At 39.0% G+C, this 16,090-nt stretch overlaps 1 protein-coding gene across 1 annotated transcript in view; it reads left to right on the top strand.

Moving 5' to 3' along the window:
- The window catches only part of NAV2 (neuron navigator 2), a 242,657-nt gene that overhangs the window by 67,738 nt on the left and 158,829 nt on the right, over window positions 1-16,090 (top strand). Inside the window, 2 exon segments of the mRNA XM_009334531.1 lie at window positions 2,710-2,827; window positions 9,789-9,841. Coding sequence (XP_009332806.1) covers window positions 2,710-2,827; window positions 9,789-9,841 — 171 coding nt within the window.

Below are 16,090 nucleotides of genomic sequence, written 5' to 3'. Positions count from 1 at the left end.
AGGAAATAGCTGCGAAATAGTAGTTTTGCAATGTCAGCCGTGCATTCTCACACTGTTATTTGACTTAAAAATCAATCCTAACCAGCCCTCAAGGTCTTGCTGATGCTGTAATTTCAGGCTCTGCCAGGAGGGGTCTGCTCTGCCTATCCTCTGTTCTGTGTTGTCTTAACTCTAGGGCTGATCCAAGCATTTGTTAGATTGCATTATGATCTGCATCATGGAAATGAGCCAGGCTGGAACTGATGCATCAAAGTATAATCTTATATTTGCTGAAAGTTCTTCTGTGATAAACTAGGACACTCATCACAGCCCTCCCATTAAAAGAAACTTGGTTATTGTGTTTGGTAAGTTGCTTGTCAGCTAAATCGCAGTAATGGTGTAGGGGTGCGTGTGGACCCTCGCGCTTGTGAAGTAAGTAGTTTTCAACCGGTTTCCTGATATGTCTTTACTTGTAAATAAGCAAGCTAGAACCGTGTGGCAGAAAAATAGGTGAAGTCAATCCTAGTTCCTTGAAGTCGTTGGATCTTTCAAAATATCTTCCTGTTATGGAAAATGTTTTCTTGTAAAAGGAGCTAAGGAACACAATGTCTGGTCTGTGCAAAGCATCGGGTTATTTTTCCCTTTTCTTTTTTCGGTCAGCTAGGGAAATCACTCGTGTACTCAGCGTTTATTTCATTGAGATGTTTTTCATTGAGATGTTTTTCAGCTCTGTTTTTTTCGTGGAGGTGTTCCAGCATGTTATTCTGTTCAATTCCATGACGCTGCTGGCATAGGAAATGCACATCCCGCTGCTCCGCTGCTCTGAAGATGGAAGTAGAGGATAAATGGTGGAAAACAGGGACATATGTTTCAGATTTTGAGTGATTTGTTCATTGCTGCTACCAGTAGTGTTTTACAGGTTTAAAAAAGATACAAGTGAAGACTTTATAACCAAAATAACTCCAGTCAAAATATCTGTTCTTCATTTTATCATATTAACATTGAATCAGCAAGTGCAAGAGGAGCGTGAAATTACAATCCTTGTATTATTTCCAGGTTCCTCCGTCCCATGTGGCAAATACTTGACTCTTAGACTTGGGAGTTGGCTTTTCACTCCCGTGAAAGAGAAGGACGTATGCCTTGCATTTTCAATGTGATGCTGAAGATGCTTCTGAAATTAGTAGCCATGGCTATGCTTGGTGATATTAGTCAGTAATTTAAAGGATCTGCGTTGATATACGATGATACGGGGGTTGCGTAGCTCAGGAGCAGGGTGGTGGAGGGGGAATGGCTTTAAACCCATGTTTTGTTTCAACAATGTTTTGCTAGCAGACAGAATCCAATTTTAGTGGCCATCATTTACATCTGCTTCCTTAAGGCTGGGGATAGGAATCTTCAAAGCCCAGTGATCTCAGCCGTGAGGGCTAGGGCCCCTCTCCTTGTCCTCTTTTCTTTCTATCTATCAGTAGGTGTGAAGGAGAACAGCAGTTCCTGGGCAATGCACAGGGAGAGCTTTCCCTGGGCTTCTGGGGACTGAATACTGTTGTGCAGACATTTCCCTCCCGGTCAGTGATTCACCCACTTGTGTGAGGCATTCATCACCAGGGTAGTGCTTTAATTAAAAAAAACAAAAAAAACAAAAAAAAACCAAAACCCCACCCCAGTACATGATGGTTTATAGGGACTGTGGAGGATTGTCATGGGTCGTGCTCTGGAAAGCACATTGAATCTACTCCTGCTTACTAATAGACTGAATTGGGATGAATGTATTTCTAATATGCTAGACACTCTTGAGAGCAGGGGTGAGCCTTAATATTTGTCTGGGTATTTAAAAGGTAAAATCCTGACATTTAGTTGTTTTTACTTTATTTCCTTTGACTATAAGTAGATCATCTAAAAAAGGCTTCCCTTAAATTTTGTCCTGTCTGAAGAACAAGAAGCATTATTTAATTCATAAGCAGAAATTCCTAATCAAGTATTTCTCCTTCTTTTTGATAACCTAGCATGAAAAGATTTTATAAGTTTTCTGGTGATCTTGGATAAGTTGTGCTAGCATGTGGTGAGCAGTGCTTAATGCAAATTAAAGAGAGATTTTGACTGCCTTGTTTGCTTAGTTTTCAGATAATACATTTTAAAATAAATCGCAACAGTTAGAAGTTTGCATGAGAGATTAAAATCAATTTAATAGGCCTATTTAATCTGTGGGATGGAATTTATTAGAATTGGTAGATTTTTAAGAGACCTTTAAAGGCTTGTTGGGTAATATAACAAAGGAGTTTCCTCAGAATGAAATTGCGGTTTGGCTAGTATCTACCAGAAGTGGTTCGTGGAAAAGAATCTTTCAAATTTCTCAGTAACAGATATAGAGAAGGAATGTCAAAGGGAAAATGCAAAAAAATACTTGGGTGGAAATTGAAATCGCTTCTATAGGCTTGTTACTGCCGTAGAACATTTAGTTGACTGATGATCCCTTCAAGCTGTAACATGTTCAGGAGTTTACTGTCATCTTCTGTGAGCTTTGATGTTATATTTCTGAATAGGAAAAGCCATACTATAGTAAGCTGAATACTTGATCTGCACAATGCCTTGAATTTTAATGTTGTTGACTTCTTTTGAAGAGCAAAAAAGCAGTCATCTTAAATCAGCCTCTCGGATACTGAGAGAAACAAAGAACTCTTGTTTTTAAGGTTGATGTTACAGCTAACAATTTGTTTATCTTTCTCCTAACAGATTTATACGGATTGGGCTAATCACTATCTAGCAAAATCTGGTCACAAGAGATTGATAAAGGATCTACAGCAAGATGTGACTGATGGAGTCTTATTAGCTGAAATAATCCAGGTTGTAGGTGAGCAACTTTCTCTTTTTCTACCAGGTTTCCACCAACTCACTCAGAAATTCACTGTCTTTATCTTCTGCATAAACACAGAGGGGGAAAGCCATCAAGCTGCATGGAATTATGTAGATAATTGTCCTTCAGAGACTTTGCTAATTAATTCGATAAAGCCTTGTCTTAAAGCACAGTGGAAAAATATTTGATGTTGCTGATAAGATCTCCTGACACAGCAATATCACTCCACACAGCTGAATGTTAAAAAAGGCAACTGATGTGGGATTTTTTTCTGCTAGGATGCTGTCAGCTATCTATTTCTGATACCTTTTGGGGATTGGTCTGAACATAATTCACAGTGATACTGGCCTGCTGTCTTGAACCTCCTGCTTTCAGTTAGATATGGAAAATCCATATATGCAGCTGGGAAAGGAGAAGGGGTATAATTTTTATGTAGCAGAAAAAGAAATCATTCATAATGAGTTTTCAAATCAGGAAAATCATTTCTCATTAGGGCAAATCTCACATATAGGCTCAGTCCTACAAAGCCTTTAATTCCCTCAGTTTGCACTAATATTCATAGATAATGAAGGTTCCAAATAATTTTCTTCATTGGCCCCATGTAAAGCTACATATTGTCCCGCTTCCCTTGGGCCTGGATCCTTCATTAGTTCCTTCAGAGGCGCATCCATCTGGTACTTGGGATGCCACAAAACACATGCATGGGCCAATGGAGATTGATGGAATCGGAAAGCCTGCTAATGGGAATTAGGACAACTATTGTTAGAAGCAAACTGACAGATTTGAGATGCAAATCAAGACGACAGCAGTGAAGTAACAAGACATCAGTGCATGCATATTTATATGTGTTTAGAAGCTGTAAATGAACTAGTTCCTTGATTTAAGGTACAAATCTGCAAGCCCTGTTCTCGGATGAAATTGTGAGACTCCACTAGAGCTGCACTGGAATACATCAAAAAAGATTTTGCCTCTGTGTTGTAGAGCAACACTACCTCAGTAGCATTTTCCAGACCCACCAGGCAGCTACAGATGTATAAAAACAGGCCATGAATTGATTGTGTATCAACAGGTATTCACTATGAACAACACTTCATCCTATATCTATTTCCTTATGTGTGTTTAACAGGGAAAAAAATTTGGAAACCCAGGAACAGTTGTTAGGTGTTGATTCCTTTCATACATACCTAGCTACCCTGCGTTAACGCTGCTGTAGAAAACTTCTGCGTGAGAACACGTGCGTAAGAATACCTGGTTGTACCAAATATTTAAATGTAGTCGTTTGAGTATTGACTTCTGAAAACTCTTATGAAATTAAATTACTTCCTCTAAAATACACAGAAATAATATTGCTTACTGTATTTCGCTTTGATTCACCTTTGTATTTTTTTTTAGCCATTCTTAGAGCTGCCTTTTGGCTAGTATTTAAGATTAGGTCTGCAAGCTTTCAAAAGTTGAAGTACAAGGTGAGGGATTTCATTTTCAGAGAATGTGAAAGAAAGTTCATATTTAAACATTTTCAGTTTAATCCTCCAAATTAACAGTGACGAAAAAGTCATTTGTATCTGCTGTGTATGGCCTTAGGCACGCTGCATCTCATTGTCACAAAGATGGTGATAACTTTCACACCAAGAAGCAGCTTTAACTGTAGCCTGCAAAATACAAGCCTTTTTCCTAACAAACAAGACTGCATACTAAGAAAGCTTCTATATGCAGTGTGGGAGAGGTTTTTCTTTTTTATGTTATGGTGTGCTATGTGTAAAAGCAGCAATGGAGATCCTTCCTCCTTTTTGTCATGTGCCTGGAGTATCTAGAGATTGTTCAAAGTCATCGAAATTGATTCAGGTTTAATTATTAGTGATACAATTTTTCTCGTGTTCACCATCTGAGATTTACATCACAGGTGTTGAATCTTGAAATACCACTTAATATCCAAAACTGGAAAAAGAATAAATGTGCTTTTTTTTTTTTTTTATGAAGACTCCATAAGAGTTAATGATTATACAGAGACAGCGATCGCAATCCTTTCTGCTTACCTTTTTTGAGTGAAATAGCTGTATATTTAGGAAAACAAAATTTTAAAACTAGTAAGAACTAGGTAGTTCTTTTACCTTAGCATCCAAACAAGGAGCAAATCTAAAAAGACAGGAAACCAAACATCACTGCATTTGACTTTAGAGGACATAATCTTCAGACTTCAAAACTGCTAATGATAATACAGAAGCGTTATATGATGACAGTTTTTTCTATTTGCAAGTCAATTAAAATGCATTCATAGCATTTTGGTTTCTTTCAGTTCAAAATTTGTGAGTCTATAAAAGAATACATAAGTAATAGATGCCTCAGTAATGCCATATAAACATAGTTGCTATATGTAAATTCATGAATGCAGATATACGGGGTCTGCGCATGCTCTGAAATTGGTAATATATCAAATTGTCAGTTGGTTCCCTGCGAGAACCTTCAATTTTCAAGACGAATAGAATTGATGCTAAAATTAAACTTTAACCCAGTCCGATAGGACTTTTCCTACTGATGCCTACGATATTTTGTGGAATACTTTGATTGATCGGATACAACCAAAGTCAGATCAGATACAAAAGCTGTGGCTTTTTAAATAGGGATGCAGACATTGCGTTAGTGTTAAACACTTATTCAGCTAAATAAAAGTAGTTTCAGTAAGAAGTAAAATGTGCACATCAGCGTTGTGCCGGGCAATCAGTACACCATTATAGGAGGTGGTGGGCACATTGTTTAGTGTAGATGCTTTGGATATGCCAAGATAGCCTATCTTACAGGTATATCTAAATATTCTGGGTAACTTGTGTTCTGACTGAAATGAGTTGCACTGACTTAAACAGAATAGATCTTTGCTCTAATTTTAAAAGTCATTTGCGATTACTCCGTTTAACTATTCCAGTTCAAATTCATACTGTGACTTTTCTCAGTATAGCTTTTGTCTGCTGTCATGAAAATTGTACTACTACATTTGCAGGGGAAGGTTACAGGATTATATTTCAAACCAGAATCTTGGGATCAAGCCTAGCAGTACTCTCTAGTGATAACTCCTATTTTGGGTGGGACGTTACACAAAGGTTCATTTTACTACTATTTGAGTGGCTGTTCAGTTAAAAGCTGCAGGTGACAATTCCTACGCAAATGTAGGAATTATATTGAGCAATATTCATTCATACATTGACAAAAAAGTAATCTAATGTCCAAGGGTATGCCTAAAGTATTGAATAATGCAGAATAGCTGCTAAGGTTGTAACAGAAGGCTTAATTCGTTATTATGAAGTGCATGGACTTATTTTTTTTATGGATGGTTTAGCTGTCCATACATAGCCAATGTTCTTCTTTATAATGCGTATTGAAACACTTTTGATTTGCTCTGATTATAATTTTTCATGCACTCGATGGAATGTCATTTGCTGAAGATCTTTTTCACCAGGAATGCGTACCTGTACCTATATAAATGGGACACTGGCGGCTGACTGGCCGATAGATCTAAAGAATTCTTTGCAACTTTTGATGCTAGAGCTTCCTTTTCACTTGTGTTTTCATATAATTTTGGCTTGCAGTTTCATGATACGCTTCCTGTCAAAATACATAAAACCAAATATTCTTTTAGGTACCATTTTCCAAGCTTTGATTCGGATCCAGCTAATGAAAGCACACTGTCACTCGTTGCTGCTTTCATTAGAGAGCACAGCTGGTTTCTTCTGTCTGCCTTAGTACATCCCTCAATCTGTGTGTAAATGGGAAAAGTTTGCAAACACTTAAAAGCATTTGAACCAAATTCACTGTATTCATGGTGAAAAAAAAAAACAGTGATGGGGGAAGCTCTTTGGACTTGCAGTCAGTTTGGGAAAAATCCTCTGCATTTCACACTTGTGGTTGTGAATTTAGGTCTTGCTCAAGGCTGAGATAGAATTGAAAGCCTTTATGATTGCCTGTGACCTCCAGTTTATGCTAACGGATGTAGTATTCCTACGTGGCAAATAGAAACAGTACTGTGAGCTGCCTGTTTATCTCAGCCAGAAAGCTGTGCTTCTGCAGCTGTGAAATTGGACACATTTCCAAGATCCCCTAGCATTCAGTGACTTGTGCTACCAACGGTACCATCACGCTGCCCATGGGCACACCACGTTATCTCACTCACTGCTCTCTCTTTCTTTCCAGTCATCTCCACAAGACAGGCAACTTACCTAGTACCTGCTGCAAGCACTGTTCCTCGGAGCTAGGTGGAAGGGTCAAAGACAGGGTCCAGCTTATGGCCAATGAATGGGAGCATCAAAACAATTGCCTGGTGAATTAGACAGATTGCTGCAAAGTGCCAAATACGCCTGTGGGCCGCTTTGATGCATCTCCCCAGCCTAGGTTGAATCTCTGAGGTCTTGCCCTGCTGGGTTCAATAGAGGGGTATGAGTTAAAGTTCAGCCCAGCTGCCAGTTTGCCCCGCCACCAGCTTTTCTGGTTGCTTTCTGTTCCACCTGCTTTCCATAGCACTTGCACCAGCAGGGAAGGGATGATAATTGCATTAATCTAGTGAAAGGAGTAACCAAGAGCCATAGGTGAGTTGGGAGTGGATTAGAAGGTGAAAAGGTAGAGCATAAACCTGCCCAGGGAAAGGTGGTTGCCCAGGGGTAAGCAGAAATAGCACTTGAGGGACCAGAAACTCCAGTTCTTGCTACTCTTCTGATTCCCACCCATTATTTCTGGTCATCTACATCCTAAATCACCTGTGATAGAGACAGCCAACAGCATAAAAGGAAGTGATGAGTAATTGGGAACAGATGAAGAATCATCAACTGGTGGACAAAAAAACCTGCAGGTTCACAGGTGGGAGGGAAAGTTGCCTTGGTTTAACATAGCTTTTGAGAGGAAGTAAAAGCAACTGTTTAAAAAAAAAAAAAGTAGAGCACAAGAAAATGCAGGAAACTGGTAGTAATGAAATAAGGAAGCTACAAATCAGTTGAAGTTGATCAGAAGAGTACAAGGATAGCTGATGACATCTTGCAAGCTGATAGAAAGGTACGAGGACAAAAGAAATGATGTCTAGGTGAGAATGGTAATATAACCACAGTGTAAAAAGGAAGGGGATAAAGAGGTAACATCCCAAATAGTTGGTGTGTTGGATGTAAGTTTCTCCTGACAGAAAAATTTAAGGTGGCTAACATCTTCATTTGCCATTAGTTTTCCCATGTTACAGAACGGTGTATCTGTTGGTTTATAGGGTTTATGGGGTTAACCTTTAATGTACAGCTCTAGAACCAAGCTTGTGGTCCAAGCCTGTAGGAATACCCACAAAGTGTAGAAATGTTGAGTAAATATTTTGGTTCTACGTTTGCATAGTAAAAAAAAAACTTAGAAAAAGTCAAATGCTATGTTGCAGCAGAATCTTGGAAACAAGTTACTAACAGTTTAGGCAGTTTCAAGTAGGCGAGTCTAGGAAGTTTGCGTGCCAGAGCTTAAAAAGAGCCAGGTAATAAGCTTTATGGTTTGCTAATGTTGGTTTTAAATACATTGTGTAACATTTTGGAAGTTCTAGAGGACTAGGGAAAAACCTGCTATTTTTTAAGGAAGATAAACAAAATGACCTGGGTTATTAGAGGTATCTCTCGACACGCATGTCCCAAACAAGAGAAAACCCATTCAGAAGTTCATTAGTCTCCTTTCAAGTAATAATTATGAATGGTGCAAATTTATAGGAATATAGCGATCAGTTTTTTTAAGTATTATAAATTTAGTTGATAAAGATATTGCATGATACTAAACTGAGAGATAGTAAGTATTAAAAGATGGATGCACAAGATTTGTAAATGGGATTTAAAGAAATAATTTTTGTTTCTCTATGACCAAATCTGAGATTGAATTACTGAAAGAAATGTATGTTCTTTGTGTGTAGAGGCTGATAGACCACTCTGGGGAACAGTACAGTGGATTTAGCTGCAATCTTTTTCAGATTAGCATCAATTCTTAAATGCATTACTGTGGCATAAAGGTGTACTGTGACACTTTGATGTGTAAAAAGGGGAATACCAGGCAAGAGTGAAGTTCTGTTACTTCTTTGTTTGTCATTGTTGTGACTGCTATAGGAATATTGTGCCCAATTTGATACTCCTAACTGAAGAAAGATATGAAATGAGATGGAGTCTGACTGATGTCCTGAGAATATGGGACTGGTGGAAAATACAGCTTTTAATATAAGAATCGATGGGAGGCAAATCTGTTCGCTTCGTCACATGGGATGTGAACGCCTACCTTCATTACAGTGAAAAACTGTGGGAAATCGAACTTTGATTATAACTGATTCTTCAGTCTAGCACACGAGTCATTTCAGGGTCCAAGGCTGAAATGGGAAACTGAGCAAACTAAGACCCTAAGGCAAACACTTAACCACCTCAGCAACTTAATTATTTCACTTGGGACTTCAAAGATTGAAACTATATCTTTTTCTGCAAGTTGCGTTGCATGTAAGCCATGGACAAGAAGCTTGAAAAGTAGTCTTGTGGTTTATGCTTTAAGAAAAAAAATAATTAAAAAAATTAGAGTTATTGATCATAAATTTCCCATCTAGATTTAAAATATATATTCACTCTACAAGCAAATCAATTGACATGCAACCATCTATCCATACGTAGTGTTCACTTTTCCACCCAGCAGTGATTCAGTTTCCAGAGTTTAAATCTTTTTTGTAGTTTAACAGCGTTACCCGTCACTGTACAAGATGTTGTCAGACCAGTTGTTTTCTGTCCCCAGCTGTCTCTGGAGGCATGACCCACTAGAAAACTCCAGCTGCTTTTTTTTGATGGGTCTCAGTGTTTCACACATTCACTTTGACTGGACGACTACAATCTGAAACCCCTTTATTTAGCTAGCAGCAAGTGCTCTGGAAATAATTGGAGTAAACATCCTTGGTGTATTTTTTTTGCTTTATCTCCTCTTTTTTGCTTTTCAGCAAATGAAAAGATTGAAGACATCAATGGCTGCCCAAAAAATAGGTCTCAAATGGTAAGTAGTAAAGTGGTCTGTTGTTTGTGTGTATGTGGTTGAGTATCGAGTGAGAGTGTATGACTTCAGTGTCTGAGACTTTTAATTACCAATTTTTAATTAGTTTTTCAGTAGTGAGAGCAAAGGTATAATCTGAAGAATATTAATATTACAGTTCTTGCCCTGTCATACTCCCCAGTAGTTGAATTAGGCCTTATCATCTATCACATACTTACAATCAATATTATTCTTACATTGGTATTTTATATTTCTGAAATATCACATAGTTAAACTGGAATGTATAAAAATAAAATTTTGTTCCTCTGTATAGGCAGTAGTATTGCAAAAGCAGAATTGGATATTTACTTCAAAGTTGGATTAAAAGTTCCTATATCCTTTGAAAAGAAACAAAATGAATAGTAAAACACACTAAATGAAAAAATTTCAAATTGCAAACTTCGATATGTTTTATGTATGCAACTTGGTTTTGACTGATAAGTTCTAATTTGTAAAAGAATTTGTTCTGTATCTTGCACATAATATTTAAAACTGAAGAACCAAGAATTAGCGTAGTAAAATTAAAAGCATATAGTACCTTAAGAGTACGTTTGCTATGAGTATTGGTGAAGCTAAAGTTACAGGCAGAACTGTACTGAAAAGGCAAATAATAAGAAACTGATTTTTAAAATGCATCCTAGGAGTGTTTAAAATTTATGATCTTTTAAAGAAGGTTATTTCCTTCTGTATCTTGAGAAAAAACTCATTTTACAATAAATTCTAAAATCTCCCCTTTGCATTACAAATGCTCACTTTGGGATACATGAATACCTGGTGTGTGTGTGTGAAGCTATTTTAATGTTTTTCATTTTTATGACTCTGTTCCCAACTGCCCCTACCTCCACTACTTGAGCACAACCACTCACGTAGCTAAAGGAAAGATTAAAGATTTGATGAGAGTTTGCCATCTTAAGTCAGAAACCACACTGCGTTCTGCTGTTCTGTTTTGGCTTTTTGTTGTTTCTTGGAAGTTAGCAATCCTACTGAAACCCATGGAGCAAGCACTCCATAAAAAGAAAACCATCTAAAAGATTTATCATTGCTACTTTTTACTGCTTTGAAGAGGTTGGTTGCTATTCTTGCTGTAGCCACAGCAGCTGTCTAGAGTATAAATAATTGAGGAAATTTTGACAATTACTATAATTTAATGTTCCACAAGTGTATCGTAAGAACTGAATTTCATTCAGGACTGGAGTCTATAACAAATTCCAGGACATTGTAGCTAAAAGTCACTTCAAGTCATTATTCTCAATGAAGGAACAGCGTTGTTCCGTTGGATAGTCGGATGCATGCTGTAGGTTGCTTACAGAAGTCTGGTTATAACCAGAGGCATGCAGAGGGCATGTGCTGGGTCAGGAATTGTGAAGAGTGCTGGAAAGAAGCGTTTGCTCTGCGCTGCTTCCTCTGAGGCTCTGATGTTATTCCGGTCGCTCGTTCAAGAGGATGGAGTGAGTGAGACTGTCCCCCGCTCATGAGACGTGCGTCAGTCATAGCTAGGCATCCCCAGTGGTTTTGCTTACAGGAGAAAAACGAGGATTAATGCCTACGGCTTGCTTTTATTAAGTGTGCGTGCTTACAGAGCTCTTTATAATCTTACAGTAAAGATACTAACGCAAGAACATAAGTAGCTTCGTAGAGGTTGTGTTCACACAATTGCTTGCAGTGTTTAAGGAGCCAACCCTTCTCCAGGTCTCCTGTGTTCTAGGAAAAATGCATATGTTATAGTGGGGTTTTCTTGGTTTTGTTTTTGTTTTTTTTAAGATACGGCAGTCTTCATCCTTTGCATTTAATGCACTTCCCTCATAATATAGCTTACAAGCATTCTCCAGAGTGTGGGAACCGGTGTTTGTGTCTGGTACTTCTGGTTCAGAGAGGTGGCAGAGGCAAGGCTATCCAGTCAGTTCAAACACTCAACCAGGTGATGTCTAGTCTTATTTTTTCAAACGAATCTTTCAGTTACGGGTGTCCATATCTATATTGTAGCGTCTGTAAGGTGGGCATCACAGATGAGTAGATTTGGGGGAAAAACAAAGGCACCATAAATGAAGATTTAACTTTGCTCATTAAGTAGAAATACAACAGAGTTTAGAGGGAAGCCTTCTACCATCATCTTTCCCCCTGTGGCAGTTATCTCATTTGTAGACTCGTGATGCCATGAGCAGAGACACATGTGAGCTGAATTGTGAAGAGCCAGCTCACGTCCAGCCAGATGTGTCAGCTTAGAAAGCTGGAGCAAATCTGTGTCTTCCAAGCCCATTAAAGGAGGTGCGAAAGCAAGTGTATTTGCTTCCACTAAAGCCCACCAAGCCTTAGAGCACTCAACACAGCCAGATCAGGTCTTTTTGCATTGTTGTTCCCATTGCTACAGTGTTGGAGAGCATCATACAAATGTGCCCAAATTGAGCATTAGAGACAGCTTGGATCTGTCAGGCTCAAAGCCGGTGCTAATAAGCCTTGTCAAATTAAGTTTAGTACTGCAGAACCATTTGGGACATCAGTGCTTATCAACCTAGTCCCAATGCCAGAAACGACATGACAAGGACGCCCACTGGCTCCATGAAAAATCACTTAGGTGAGAACCTATCCCCCCTCATCATCTTGTCTGGGTTTCTCTGCTGTGGGGAGTATCCCTGTCTTCGTTAGCTCCAGATAAGAGTTGGCTGGCTTTTCGATAATCTATTACAGACTATTCTGTATCTTGTCCTCTGCATAAGACCCATTTCAGGGCTTGTTTTTTTTCCAAACCTCTATGTTTTTGTACTGTAGATATTCCTCTAAACAAAAGCCTGTAATCGTGATGATTAGTTCCAGCTGGCATGCAGAAAATTCTGTGGTTTAATAGAGGATGCAGTAGTATGGAGCATAGGCTCTGGGACCAAGAAGATTTGGAGACCGTCACCACAATTTAGGTTTTTAGAATGAAACACAAGAAAATATTGGCATGGTTCTTGAGAACAGGGCAAAGGAGAGTAAAACAAGACTGGTTTCCTCTCCTACACACTCCTGAAAAAAAGGCTGAGGTCAATAAACCCGAGTAGGGCTATCTCTGCTAATATTGTTTGGTTATAAAAAACAGGATCCCTTCCGCCCTTCCTTCCTTCCTTCCTCCCTCCCTCCCATTTTGGGGATGATATTAGGCATCCTGCAGAACCTGGGCTATATAGGAGGTACTGTTTGGTCCGTTCCCTTCTAGGTGGTGTAGATGATTCTTATTGATGTGGGTACCTTTGCAAGAGCTGAATGTTACCTATCGTAAAAGGGTTCATATCACTTATATTTGTAAAACGATGAAGTAAACAAACAAAAAATAGAGTACTTAAGTGAGTTGTTATATGTTATGTATCGAGTCTGGCTGTAATGGCAGTCTGTAGAAATCTTGCTCTATAGGGGCTGTGTTCTGTCTGTGAGGAAATACGTGGTGTAAAGTGCTCACAGTTTTTGAAGGAAGTTTCACAGCAATGTTTTAGCATGGCGCGAGAGCTGAGCATTTCATTATCTTGTACATTAATGTATGCTTTTTGCATAGCACTGCAAGGAGGGAGAGAGAGGGAGGTTGTTGTGTTTCGTATTACATGCAAGTGATAAATCATAATAGATGAGATAATGGTAAAGATTAAATGATATAAGAAGGTATCAAAGGCCCAGATGTTTGAAAGATCAGAGCATTAAAGTAGAGAGCGAGGTGAAGGAAAGAGAAGATCCATATCAGCTAGACTAGAAGTGACTGGGGAGACAGCCGAGTAAAGAAAGTTAATTTTTAAAATGTGGACTTGAAGACAAAGAAGAGAGGAGATACTTGCCAGTGAAGGGATATGTTGGCAGGCACAGGCAACAGTTGAAACACAACTGAAGATGGGACTGGAAGAAGGGGTAGAAGAAGTAGCAGCAAGGTGTCTTATAGGAGAGGTAGAGGTTTTTTCCCAGCTTGAATGTAAAAGTAAGAAATACTGAATGTGACAGTGGAAAGAAATCATAGCATCATTAAGGTTGGAAAAGACCTCTAAGATCATCGAGTCCAACCGTCAACCCAACACCACCATGCCCACTAAACCACATCCCTAAGAGCCTCATCTACACGTCTTCTAAATACTTGCAGGGATGGGGACTGAACCACTTCTCTGGGCAGCCTGTTCCAATGTTTAACCACCCTTTCAGTAAAGAAATTTTTCTTTTAAAATTTTAAAAATAAGGCATATTTCTTTTATATATATTTATATATTTTTTTTTTTTACGAAAAAAGTATGAGCAAAGACTAATGAGAAAATAAATTTCTTTTTTCCAAGGTTCAACATTTAAAAAAAAAAAAAAGAAAATCACAGATTATGATACTCTAGAAAGAACTAAAATGTTAGGTGTGAAAGTCTGAGAAGTGGTAGTGCGTTACCCTTGTTACTGAAGTCTGAAGGAGTGGAGCAGTAGCAAAGCTGTCAGTGCTGAAGGGAAGAGGATGGGGGAATCTGTAGGTGGATAAAGCAGACTCTCATCTTTCCATGCTACTCCTGGGGAAGTTGTGGGACACCCAAGACAGGAATTTGGAGCAACAGAAAGGAATGTAGGCTGAACCAACACCACAGTTCCCTCCTATAAATAGAGTAGGAAATAACTGTGGTTCTTATGTGGGTTTGTGGTTGGGTTTTATTATTTTTAAGGATGATCACTTTGTGTATGTAAGTACCTGTGTTATCAAATAACAAAGAGGAGGTATTTATTTTTTGTGTGTGTTGACCAGAAGTTTTTCAAAAATCATCCCTTTCCGATGCAGGTATCAAGCTGTACTAGTAAATTAATACTGTTCAGTCTTTCTACTACTGTTTGTCTTGCTAACATAAAGAATCTTGTAATCTGACATGGGTCAGAGCCTGCATTTCTTCCCAAGGACTTTATGAAAGTCGAGATGAAGGCCGCGTTTTCAATATGTTCACTTTGTTTGCAAGGAAACCTTACTCCACTGATGGCAATTTGACTATTATTTTAATATTTGACTGATTTCTTGTATTCTGAAAACGAGCTGTTCTGTAATGTGTGTGACACCCAAAGTCGAAGAACAGTTTGGAGGAAAATTCTCCAGCCTGGTAGGGATCCTGGTTTTGAAGTGAGCAGCACTGGGAGTTTTAATTCAGTTGTTAGAGCCGGGTGTCCACTTCCCTCCTCAATGTGGCCCTTGCCAGCTCCATCCCCTGCTTTATGGATCTTTTTTTATGGGAGAGAAAAGCGTGAGATGTTGAAGTCTTCATTACTGTTTGTGTGTATGGCACATGCTATACATATTTCTGTGTTCTTTTTCTCAAAGAATTGAGGTAATAAATGTGAATGCTGGTGTGATATGGCCCGTACTTAAAGGATATAGCTGGGTACACATCAGTGAGTTGGTTGGCAGGAATAATATGAGCTGAAACCATCTGTATCACCCGAGCAGCTAACTGTGTGTGTGTAATATCCACTAAGTGGGTGAGCAGATGTGTTTTGTGTTACTGCTCTACAAAAAAAAAAAAAAAAAAAAAAATTCTTAGTTACTTGTATTTTTCTCGTGGAAAATAACTCTATCTTTGCACTTCAAGAGCAGGCATCCACTTTAACCTGCTCCTCTAAACATTTTGAGCATTTTTATACACCCGGTGTTGTCTAAATGTTGCCATAGCTAGCTGCAATAAATTTGCAAGGCTGTTGCTCCAAACCCCTCCGGGTTGGTAGGGCTGAAGTCTGGTTGATTGGCTGCCCATTCCCCAAAGCCGAGGAGGACTCTGCTGCCTGGGCGTGTGCTGCTAATCCAGGGGAGCAGCTCCGCCGGGAAGATCAAAAGCATCACGAGCATGGTTTTTTTTTCCCCTCTGCAAATTCCTGGCATAGGATTTTTGGAAACGTATCCCAGTGGTTAAATATAGCCATATATATTCAAGTTACCCTACCCCGAGGTTGTTCTGAGAAATGTAGTAAAGGGAACTTTTCCATCTTCTGGTAAGCCTTCCCCTTGCTTTGCTTGGGGAGTTTGTATCTTACTGTCAGTGTATGTTTAGAAATTTAGTCTGGTTTAATGTTACTACAGTAACAAATGGGTATCCTTTGGCCTTAACCCGTGGTATGTTTCCTCACAGCTGAAGGTTAGCTGGAGGGGAAGACGTTACCCGGAGCCGTGCCAGACTGGCCAGTGGCAGGCACCAGCTTAGCTCCTTCAACTGCCTGTGGAGGCGCTTGGCCAAATACTGAGTTTAGGAA

The sequence above is a fragment of the Pygoscelis adeliae genome, unplaced genomic scaffold (assembly GCF_000699105.1).
Source record: "Pygoscelis adeliae isolate BGI_AS28 unplaced genomic scaffold, ASM69910v1 Scaffold171, whole genome shotgun sequence".
Classification (NCBI taxonomy): Eukaryota; Metazoa; Chordata; class Aves; order Sphenisciformes; family Spheniscidae; genus Pygoscelis; species Pygoscelis adeliae.
Note: the sequence above shows the minus strand (reverse complement) of the source record. Positions and strands in the feature narration are given on the sequence as shown.